Source organism: Cydia amplana, chromosome 22 (genome assembly GCF_948474715.1).
Source record: "Cydia amplana chromosome 22, ilCydAmpl1.1, whole genome shotgun sequence".
NCBI classification, from domain to species: Eukaryota; Metazoa; Arthropoda; class Insecta; order Lepidoptera; family Tortricidae; genus Cydia; species Cydia amplana.
Window position 1 is genome coordinate 8,206,450 of NC_086090.1, and position 12,675 is coordinate 8,219,124.

Consider the following 12,675-nt stretch of genomic DNA (forward strand, 5'->3'; position numbering starts at 1 on the left):
ACCGATGCACGCGCAGACGCACAATATCGCGACCCGAAATGATCCAATATCGCTGTAAGAGCGAGTTTTGCACGCACTGCGGACCGGCATGCAATTCGTGTATATGAACATCGTCAATGATAAGATTTGTAAGAGGATGTCGTTTAGGTAAAATTAATTGATGTTTTGACTCATAAGGTAAAAACGATTTATGAATGCGTCCGCCGACGCGTAATAATCCCTCACTATCTATAATAGGCGCGAGACGCCGCAAACGTAAGGAAGGGGATTTACTTGACGAAATATTTTTAAAGTCGTCGTCGAACACTTGTTGTTGCGTAATCAATATGAGTCGCTTTAATGCAAAGTGGTACTCTGGTACGGTGATGTACTCCGGGAGCGTTTGTTTATGTTTTCTACATTTATTATAGAAACGAAATATCAATGCCGTGACGCGAACTAATTTACCTAGCGACGAAAATCGCGTAATAAGAGTATCATCGTCCGGGGAAGTAGGTAGTGTGGACACACATGCACAATTAACATTTGTCGATTCATTTTTATTGCGTTTTTCCTCAGTTGTGTTTACTACCGGTTTTTGTATAGGCCAGGAGTCGTGACTTTGTTGGAGCCATGTAGGACCATGGAGCCACAAGTCATTTTGTACGAGCGCGGCGGGCAGCAGACCGCGCGACGCCGGGTCAGCGCTGTTGTCAGCTGACGGGACGTGACGCCAGCAGCTCGCCGGGACACGGGACAAAATCTCACTGGTGCGGTTAGAGACAAACGTTTTCCATTCGTGCGGGGGTGACTTAAGCCACGCGAGCGCGACGGAACTATCTGACCACGCGTACACTTGATCGGGGCGAATGCGATCACCGTAAATACGCATTACTCGTTCTATCAATTTTGACAAGATCACGCATCCCATTAATTCCATTTTCGGGATAGTAAGGCAAATCCGAAGAGGTGCTACGCGGGTTCGAGCTATGACTAAATAAGTTTGAATCTTACCGGTATTGTCCGTAAGACGTATATAAACACATGCGGCATATGCAATTTGGCTTGCGTCTGCAAATCCGTGAATTTCGATTGAATCGAAGTCGTCAATATTAAAAATATGACGAGGAAATGAAATTTGAGATAAGAGCGGGAGCTCGCCAACAAAACTCGTCCATGAGTTAACTATATCGATAGGGGCTTCGGCGTCCCAGGGAACCTTTGCTAACCATAGCAATTGAATTAGATGTTTGGCAAACAATGTTACCGGAGATAATAACCCGAGTGGGTCGTAAATTTTTGCAATTTCCGAGAGAATTGCCCGCTTCGTACAGGCCTTAGAAGTACTTTGTACTTTGAAACTAAATGAGTCTGATCCCGGATTCCATTGAAGTCCAAGGACTTTGACCCCTTTGTCATTTTCCATTTCGGCAAAATGAACATTATCGCGCCGCTCACCATGAGAATCTGGGGATCGCGTACCAGCGAGAATAGCGGGCGAGTTACTTTGCCATTTACGTAATTCGAACCCGGCCGTGGCACAAATACCTATCAGCTCCTGCTGCAGAGCGAGGGCCTCGGCTATGGTATCTGCACCGGTCACCACATCGTCGACAAAGACGTCATTTAGTAAGACTGGTGAGGCGAGTGGGAAACGCTCAGCTTCATCATGAGCTAGCTGTTTGATTGTGCGTAATGCGAGATAGGGGGAACTACTTACACCGAATGTAACGGTACGAAGCCTATAGTCGCGCAGAGGCTCCTCGGGCGATTGACGCCAAAGGATGCGCTGAAAGTCCCTATCACTTTCACGCACAAGAATATTGCGATACATCTGTTTGATGTCGGAACAAAATGCAATGTTATGCACTCTGAACTTTAGAAGAACGTCAACGATGTCTAAGTGTAACTTAGGACCCGTCAACAAGGTGTCGTTCAAGGAGTGTCCACTTGTCGTGCGACACCCAGCATCATATACTACGCGTGTGCGTGTAGTTTCGGAAATTTTTGACACAGAATGGTGGGGTAGGTAATAACTCGCGCCAGTGGGGGGTTATCGTCCGCGAGCTCCATGTGGTTGAGATCCACGTACTCCTGGAGGCACGCGTGATAATCCGCCTTCAACTGGGGGTTACGTTCTAGACGGTATTCCAATTTATGGAATCGTGCTAGAGAAATTTGCCGAGACTCGCCGAGCGGCGGTGCGTCGGGCTTGAATGGCAGAGCGACTACGTATCGCCCTGTGTCGTCGCGCTTATGCGTCTTTTGAAAAAAGGATTCGCATAGCTTTTCTTCGGGAGTGTAACTCCGCAACTCTGGTACTGACTCCAGCTCCCAAAACTTCTGAAGATTGTCGTTGTCGAACGACGTAAAACAAGTATGGCGTGGAGTCGAAACATTGGAAGTAAAGTTCACTTTACCTCCTAGCAAATAACCAAACACACTATTAATTGCGGTGGGCGCTCCAGGTTTACCCCTGACAATGCCATCGCGAACAATATCCATGAAGATATCCTCGCCTAGTATCATATCAACCGGCTGAGGTTTATGAAATTCAGGGTCGGCCAAAGCGAGGCCCTGCAAATGAGGCCAATCAGCGAGAGGTGCTAGTGGTACACTAGGCATTTGGCGGGTTAACTTCGCCAGAATAGAAGCCTCTAACGGAATAATCGGACTTTGTTTGCCCTTAGGCGAAATTGAGCACACGAAGGTACCCCTAGGTTCCAGCGGCAAGTCGCCGACACCGACCAAAGGCTCGCTATCGTGATGTCGCGGTAAATTAAGTCGTTGCATACACGATTCTGTAATTAGAGCTGCTTGTGAACCCCCATCTATCATACAGCGAATAGTAGCAATTTTATTGCCTTCGTAATAAAGGTCAACCAACGCTGTTGACAATAGAACCGTGCTAGGCCGTTTACCTACATTACCTAAACTCTGTTCGTTTACGCCGTGAACTGCAGACGGGCTGCTAGGGCCGGGCTGCTCCGTAAGAGCGAGCGAGACGGCAACTGATTCCGCAGCTTCATTGATAGCCGGTCGCGGAATGTTTGATTCTAAATGAATTAACGTATGGTGTCTTTTATTGCACTTACGACACTTAAAACTTGATTTACAATTCCTTAAGTCGTGCCCGGGGCATAAACAATTGTAACATACATTATTTGTTTGAACAAATGCAAATCTATCTTGGATTGATAAGTCTAGAAACTCCAAACATTTATTAAGTGAGTGCATTCCTTTACACTTCAAGCAAGATCGAACCTTATTTGTATCGTTGTAAGGTCGACTTTGGGCTGACGCCGTACTTGTTGCAAAAACACGCTTGGGTGTTATTTGATTTGAATTTAAATTTGGGTTATTTTTACTACTTAAGGAATTGTTTCGAGTGGACTGTGTATTGGAAACTGAAATCATCTGTTCCGCGGAAAGTTCGCGTTCGAGGAAAGCAATTAGGCCTTGAACTTTAGGTATTTCGCCCGGGTTGGTTAAGGAACGTTCATATTCTTTTCGGGTATTAACGGGAATCTTACGTAACAATAAATTTAACAGAACGAAGTCCCATTCCTTAACCGGAAAGTCCATTATTTCCAGAGCCTTTATGTTTTCGTGATAAACATTTAGTAAATTTCTCATAGCAACAGCTGATCGCGCGGAACAAATATCTATATCGAACAACTTATCCAGATGTTGTGATGCGATAATGCGTTTATTGTCATAACGAGACTTTAGAATATCGAGCGCAATTGCATAATTACTTTCCGTTATGGGAATTGATTTAATTAAATTATGTGGCTCGTTTTTAACGGAAAGGAGCAAATACCTAAACTTCTCCGCATCCGTGTAGGCATTGTTATTGTGTACCAGCGATTGAAATAAATCGAAAAAGGCAGGCCAACCAGTCGGTTCACCGTGATATTCGGGAAGCGATAATTTGGGTAAATTTCGACGATCGTTGCTAAGCGTATCGTTGGGGGTAAGTACGCGGCTCGCGCGACGCCTTTCTACGTCTACCTCCTTTAGATTATTTAGATGTGTAACTATCGCGTAATACAAGTCGTTAAAATCGTTACGAATCTTAATATTGGCTTCTTTGTTGAAGCTTTGCAATTTAATTAACGCTTTTTCGATTTTAGTTTGAATCTTAGTAAACTTTCGCTGATGCACTGTTAAATCTGTTGTTCGTGAACGGAATTGATCTGTATTTGTCGCTGCGAACTGTAATGTTCTCTTTAATTCGTCGAGAATTAGATCTCGTTCGAATATGTCTTGTGTAATACACGATGTGTCGGCTTCAGCATTGCCGTCTGTAGGGTTTGGGACCATTTTGCGAGACAAAGATGGCGGAAATGACAATACTAAATTGAACTACAAACGTGTCTAAATGAAAAACTGGGTACGAAATACCGCAAATTACAAAAGCAACACAACCAGAGAAAGAAAGATCCGGATCGAACGGATGCTACATGGAACGCACGGATGTCTGCTACTGGTACGATGACGGATGTCCGGGTATAAGAAACCTATACCTAACTTAAATGCTAACATTAAGAGTCGTAACGATAGTAGGAATTATTCTAAAGGTAAAGGACAGACCTTAACTACGGGTCGTTTGAACAACGTGTTCCCACTTTTTAAAGTTACGACGCGAATAACTTGATCAGTGCCCGGATGGACAGCATGAACGCGTGCGAGTTTCCACTGTAACGGCGGCAAGTGGTCATCGCAAACTACAACAACAGTGCCTTCACGGATGGCGGGACCGCGATCTTGAAGCCACTTTGTACTCTGTTGCAGTTGATGGAGATATTCGCGACTCCATCGACGCCAGAAATGCTGGACAGCTTGCTGTACCCAGCGCCAACGCGTAAGACGACTAGGGTTTTCGTCAATCAAGGAAACGTCCGGTAGGGCCGTTAAGGGCTCTCCGATTAAGAAATGAGCCGGCGTAAGGGGCAACAGATCAGAAGAGTCCGAACTTAGCACGCACAGCGGCCGACTGTTCAGTACCGCTTCAATTTGACAGGTCAGCGTGTGCATAGAATCATATGTTTGCGTTTGTGTACCAATTACGCGGTATAAATGGGTTTTGAAACTCTTAACAGCCGCTTCGAATAGTCCACCGAAATGGCTAGCATACGGTGGCTGAAAATGCCAAGTTAATCCTTGTTCTAAGGTTTGTTGGTTGAGAGCGCTCATGACCGAATCGTTACGTAAGAACGCGTATAATTCTTTAAGGTAATTATTACAACCAACAAAGTTACGTCCGCAATCGGTATATATGTCTGTACAATATCCTCGGCGGGACGTGAAACGACGCAACGCGGCTAAAAAACCTTCCGTAGAAAGTTCGGAAACTAACTCAAGATGTACAGCTTTAACACTCATACATACGAAAACCGCAACATAACATTTTATTATTTTTGCATTACGAACTTTATTAGCGCGAACGTAGAATGGCCCACAAAAATCGCACGAGGTTTTACTAAATACGCGCGCGGGGCGCAAGCGAACCGAGGGAAGCATGCCCATGCGAGGTTGCACGCGAGTAGGTCGTGCGCGGAAACATGGAATACACCGATGCACGCGCAGACGCACAATATCGCGACCCGAAATGATCCAATATCGCTGTAAGAGCGAGTTTTGCACGCACTGCGGACCGGCATGCAATTCGTGTATATGAACATCGTCAATGATAAGATTTGTAAGAGGATGTCGTTTAGGTAAAATTAATTGATGTTTTGACTCATAAGGTAAAAACGATTTATGAATGCGTCCGCCGACGCGTAATAATCCCTCACTATCTATAATAGGCGCGAGACGCCGCAAACGTAAGGAAGGGGATTTACTTGACGAAATATTTTTAAAGTCGTCGTCGAACACTTGTTGTTGCGTAATCAATATGAGTCGCTTTAATGCAAAGTGGTACTCTGGTACGGTGATGTACTCCGGGAGCGTTTGTTTATGTTTTCTACATTTATTATAGAAACGAAATATCAATGCCGTGACGCGAACTAATTTACCTAGCGACGAAAATCGCGTAATAAGAGTATCATCGTCCGGGGAAGTAGGTAGTGTGGACACACATGCACAATTAACATTTGTCGATTCATTTTTATTGCGTTTTTCCTCAGTTGTGTTTACTACCGGTTTTTGTATAGGCCAGGAGTCGTGACTTTGTTGGAGCCATGTAGGACCATGGAGCCACAAGTCATTTTGTACGAGCGCGGCGGGCAGCAGACCGCGCGACGCCGGGTCAGCGCTGTTGTCAGCTGACGGGACGTGACGCCAGCAGCTCGCCGGGACACGGGACAAAATCTCACTGGTGCGGTTAGAGACAAACGTTTTCCATTCGTGCGGGGGTGACTTAAGCCACGCGAGCGCGACGGAACTATCTGACCACGCGTACACTTGATCGGGGCGAATGCGATCACCGTAAATAGGCATTACTCGTTCTATCAATTTTGAGAGGATCACGCATCCCATTAATTCCATTTTCGGGATAGTAAGGCAAATCCGAAGAGGTGCTACGCGGGTTCGAGCTATGACTAAATAAGTTTGAACCTTACCGGTATTGTCCGTAAGACGTATATAAACACATGCGGCATATGCAATTTGGCTTGCGTCTGCAAATCCGTGAATTTCGATTGAATCGAAGTCGTCAATATTAAAAATATGACGAGGAAATGAAATTTGAGATAAGAGCGGGAGCTCGCCAACAAAACTCGTCCATGAGTTAACTATATCGATAGGGGCTTCGGCGTCCCAGGGAACCTTTGCTAACCATAGCAATTGAATTAGATGTTTGGCAAACAATGTTACCGGAGATAATAACCCGAGTGGGTCGTAAATTTTTGCAATTTCCGAGAGAATTGCCCGCTTCGTACAGGCCTTAGAAGTACTTTGTACTTTGAAACTAAATGAGTCTGATCCCGGATTCCATTGAAGTCCAAGGACTTTGACCCCTTTGTCATTTTCCATTTCGGCAAAATGAACATTATCGCGCCGCTCACCATGAGAATCTGGGGATCGCGTACCAGCGAGAATAGCGGGCGAGTTACTTTGCCATTTACGTAATTCGAACCCGGCCGTGGCACAAATACCTATCAGCTCCTGCTGCAGAGCGAGGGCCTCGGCTATGGTATCTGCACCGGTCACCACATCGTCGACAAAGACGTCATTTAGTAAGACTGGTGAGGCGAGTGGGAAACGCTCAGCTTCATCATGAGCTAGCTGTTTGATTGTGCGTAATGCGAGATAGGGGGAACTACTTACACCGAATGTAACGGTACGAAGCCTATAGTCGCGCAGAGGCTCCTCGGGCGATTGACGCCAAAGGATGCGCTGAAAGTCCCTATCACTTTCACGCACAAGAATATTGCGATACATCTGTTTGATGTCGGAACAAAATGCAATGTTATGCACTCTGAACTTTAGAAGAACGTCAACGATGTCTAAGTGTAACTTAGGACCCGTCAACAAGGTGTCGTTCAAGGAGTGTCCACTTGTCGTGCGACACCCAGCATCATATACTACGCGTGTGCGTGTAGTTTCGGAAATTTTTGACACAGAATGGTGGGGTAGGTAATAACTCGCGCCAGTGGGGGGGTTATCGTCCGCGAGCTCCATGTGGTTGAGATCCACGTACTCCTGGAGGCACGCGTGATAATCCGCCTTCAACTGGGGGTTACGTTCTAGACGGTATTCCAATTTATGGAATCGTGCTAGAGAAATTTGCCGAGACTCGCCGAGCGGCGGTGCGTCGGGCTTGAATGGCAGAGCGACTACGTATCGCCCTGTGTCGTCGCGCTTATGCGTCTTTTGAAAAAAGGATTCGCATAGCTTTTCTTCGGGAGTGTAACTCCGCAACTCTGGTACTGACTCCAGCTCCCAAAACTTCTGAAGATTGTCGTTGTCGAACGACGTAAAACAAGTATGGCGTGGAGTCGAAACATTGGAAGTAAAGTTCACTTTACCTCCTAGCAAATAACCAAACACACTATTAATTGCGGTGGGCGTTCCAGGTTTACCCCTGACAATGCCATCGCGAACAATATCCATGAAGATATCCTCGCCTAGTATCATATCAACCGGCTGAGGTTTATGAAATTCAGGGTCGGCCAAAGCGAGGCCCTGCAAATGAGGCCAATCAGCGAGAGGTGCTAGTGGTACACTAGGCATTTGGCGGGTTAACTTCGCCAGAATAGAAGCCTCTAACGGAATAATCGGACTTTGTTTGCCCTTAGGCGAAATTGAGCACACGAAGGTACCCCTAGGTTCCAGCGGCAAGTCGCCGACACCGACCAAAGGCTCGCTATCGTGATGTCGCGGTAAATTAAGTCGTTGCATACACGATTCTGTAATTAGAGCTGCTTGTGAACCCCCATCTATCATACAGCGAATAGTAGCAATTTTATTGCCTTCGTAATAAAGGTCAACCAACGCTGTTGACAATAGAACCGTGCTAGGCCGTTTACCTACATTACCTAAACTCTGTTCGTTTACGCCGTGAACTGCAGACGGGCTGCTAGGGCCGGGCTGCTCCGTAAGAGCGAGCGAGACGGCAACTGATTCCGCAGCTTCATTGATAGCCGGTCGCGGAATGTTTGATTCTAAATGAATTAACGTATGGTGTCTTTTATTGCACTTACGACACTTAAAACTTGATTTACAATTCCTTAAGTCGTGCCCGGGGCATAAACAATTGTAACATACATTATTTGTTTGAACAAATGCAAATCTATCTTGGATTGATAAGTCTAGAAACTCCAAACATTTATTAAGTGAGTGCATTCCTTTACACTTCAAGCAAGATCGAACCTTATTTGTATCGTTGTAAGGTCGACTTTGGGCTGACGCCGTACTTGTTGCAAAAACACGCTTGGGTGTTATTTGATTTGAATTTAAATTTGGGTTATTTTTACTACTTAAGGAATTGTTTCGAGTGGACTGTGTATTGGAAACTGAAATCATCTGTTCCGCGGAAAGTTCGCGTTCGAGGAAAGCAATTAGGCCTTGAACTTTAGGTATTTCGCCCGGGTTGGTTAAGGAACGTTCATATTCTTTTCGGGTATTAACGGGAATCTTACGTAACAATAAATTTAACAGAACGAAGTCCCATTCCTTAACCGGAAAGTCCATTACTTCCAGAGCCTTTATGTTTTCATGATAAACATTTAGTAAATTTCTCATAGCAACAGCTGATCGCGCGGAACAAATATCTATATCGAACAACTTATCCAGATGTTGTGATGCGATAATGCGTTTATTGTCATAACGAGACTTTAGAATATCGAGCGCAATTGCATAATTACTTTCCGTTATGGGAATTGATTTAATTAAATTATGTGGCTCGTTTTTAACGGAAAGGAGCAAATACCTAAACTTCTCCGCATCCGTGTAGGCATTGTTATTGTGTACCAGCGATTGAAATAAATCGAAAAAGGCAGGCCAACCAGTCGGTTCACCGTGATATTCGGGAAGCGATAATTTGGGTAAATTTCGACGATCGTTGCTAAGCGTATCGTTGGGGGTAAGTACGCGGCTCGCGCGACGCCTTTCTACGTCTACCTCCTTTAGATTATTTAGATGTGTAACTATCGCGTAATACAAGTCGTTAAAATCGTTACGAATCTTAATATTGGCTTCTTTGTTGAAGCTTTGCAATTTAATTAACGCTTTTTCGATTTTAGTTTGAATCTTAGTAAACTTTCGCTGATGCACTGTTAAATCTGTTGTTCGTGAACGGAATTGATCTGTATTTGTCGCTGCGAACTGTAATGTTCTCTTTAATTCGTCGAGAATTAGATCTCGTTCGAATATGTCTTGTGTAATACACGATGTGTCGGCTTCAGCATTGCCGTCTGTAGGGTTTGGGACCATTTTGCGAGACAAAGATGGCGGAAATGACAATACTAAATTGAACTACAAACGTGTCTAAATGAAAAACTGGGTACGAAATACCGCAAATTACAAACGCAACACAACCAGAGAAAGAAAGATCCGGATCGAACGGATCAAAAAACTATGTAGCGGCGATATATATTGAGAGGTCAAACTTACATAAATCCAGAAGCGCCTTGGCGGACCGCGTGGTGGTCTATGTATGGTGATTTGGAAATCCTCTGCTTTTATCGACAGCTGCATATATCCATGAGGGGCACTGGGTCACTGAGTACTTTCTGGTTGATTTTCACTTAAATTGCAGCGACTGAACTCGAGATATGAATTATTTTAACCGGAGCGCGGAGCGATCGCAGCCATTTCGATTCAACGGCAGGAGAAGTTTTTTTTATCTTCGCTAGGTGGCGCGGTCATAGGTCGCGCCGGAAGTAAGGGCTTTGAGATAAATGTAGTTGCCAACTCAAAAACATCTCGCTAACATACATGAAAATATATTCTATCCTAATTGTGTTGCTTTGTATGTAAGAAAAAATACCTATCTAAATATGCATAGAAATTAATTAATACTAATCTGTTCCTCGACGGAACAGCGCGTATTACAGATTTATTTTACCAACACCACTAACATATTAACAAAATACACACTAAATTAGTTAAAAAGGGTTATCTACAGTAGCTCTACTCGATAATGCAAAATTCTAAAATGCTGTTATGAAGTATGTTATTTATTGGGTTGTTTTAAGGGTTGTGAGTAATGTTAGTTAGGTACATTATTGTTTATTTCTAATAGCTACAGTGGAAGTGTTAGGCAAGTACTTTCAAGGGCAGATCTTTAAGCTTTGAAGCTATCATAGACGACTGTAGATGGCGTCTCCCCTCGCGTACGTGGGGTGTGCTACAAAGTTATCTTATGCGGTAGAAACGCAACTAAAGAGTAGTAAACAAGTAAATGAACGGAATATATTAGCCAATCGAGTCGCTAAAAAGGCGAAAAAATCGTAGAATGATTAAAAACGCTTTGTTTTACATTAACAATAACATTCTATGATTGCATCTCATGTTAACTGTTTACTTAATGTATTATTATAACGGCTAGGAAATCCATCAACATAAACGACCCAAAGGCTCGATTTGAATTACAAAATTCCTATACTTACAAAAAACCTATACTCTGCTTCACAACTGGTAACACGGCTAAGGGCTCATTTAGACGGTTCGAGAACTAGCATGCGAGTTTGATTACATTGCGTCGTTTGATCGGTCGGCTTAATTGATGTAAACTCAATGGTCCGCAATGTAACTGAAATCGTATACGAGTTCGCACGTCTAAATGGGCCTTAATCGGCTATATTTTCGAATACCGCATAAGATAACATTGTGGCACGAAGCGGCATTGCAGGATCACTTACCGCCGCCAATGCTCTTGCGCTGTTCCTTTCGCTGCTTTTTAGCTTCTACGTAGTATCCGTCATGTTCACAAGCATACACATTGATGACATAATTGTTCGTCATGCAGTCAACACGACAGTTACACGATGCAGAATGTGTATGTTTTGTTTTTTGTCATCGGCGCATGGAGGGGCGTGCAGCAGGCCGGGGTTCGGGGGGTGGAGAAAAAAAAAGTCGGATGTCATTGAATGGGTCACACTATGTTTGTGGAGCTGGAACTAAATGGGTTTATGTCCCGTTCTTACACTTTACAACAAGTTAACGCATATATTTGCACCTTATGTCTTATAAATAAGGGCTTAAAACATACGGAAACGTGTCACTTGCAATTTAGCAATTTTAATTCAATAAAAAATATCCTTTTTTTGGCCTCAAGTGTAAGAACGTAGCGACTAAGATTGCATTTACAAAATGTATATGTATAAAAAGGTATTTTATATATTTTCAAACAATAGGAATTGAAGGAGATTACTTATATCATTGAATAATTTAAATTAATTCGACTACGATTTTACAACAATATAACAAGATATACGTATTATATACCATGCTTCCACAAGACATTTCAGGCTATTAATATTAACACAACATATATACGGACAACGTTCACAGGATTCACCATAACCATTTTTTAATTTTGGTTTTAAATTTATCAATAAATAAAATAATCTCAGTACGTGGATGAAACATTGTTTTTTATCAATTAGTATGCTTTTATCACAGTTTGGCGAGTATGATATTCGCAATATAAGCACCATTTTACGTGTGACGGTTTACTGCGATGAGGTCAATCATACGGACCAACTTATAATGAGAATATAATTCAATTTTACTATAAATTATTAGAATGTAAGTAAATTATAATCGTGATATTATTCAGTTAAACTTAAGTTACTCTGACTTTCAGAATGAATGTGTATAAAAATGTAATTAAGCCAGTTTTGTTTCTTTTTGATTGACCACTAAATATTTAATTCTTTATTACCTATGTATTTCGATAAATTGGCCAATTCTTATCATACAATTTTCATTATTTTAAATTTCAGTCGAAAATAAAATTTTAAAATATTATTTCATCCACATTTCATTTCCTAGGAAGGTCGAAAGGTGCGATGGATCGATGGTAGGGGTCGAAAATCTTAATGGCAACACTAAGGTATGCAGCTAAGCTACCACCCTGCTCATTTAGCCTGAAATCAACTTTCTGCCACCTTAAATAACGTCTAAATTTGAGTGTACTAAACATTTAGCTTAGATAATCGAGTTACTGTGTTGATTTTTTTCACAATGTCAGAAATAAAATACCGGATTATGACACATTTTGAAAATTAGATACATGGATAA

At 42.9% G+C, this 12,675-nt stretch overlaps 1 protein-coding gene across 1 annotated transcript in view; it reads right to left on the reverse strand.

Annotated features, from left to right (window-relative positions):
• Positions 1-12,675, reverse strand: part of LOC134658322 (plasma membrane calcium-transporting ATPase 2) — a 223,236-nt gene that overhangs the window by 65,685 nt on the left and 144,876 nt on the right. Inside the window, exon 9 of the mRNA XM_063513952.1 lies at positions 11,292-11,336. Within this exon, the coding sequence (XP_063370022.1) occupies positions 11,292-11,336 (45 nt within the window). The remainder of the gene's footprint in view (positions 1-11,291; positions 11,337-12,675) is intronic.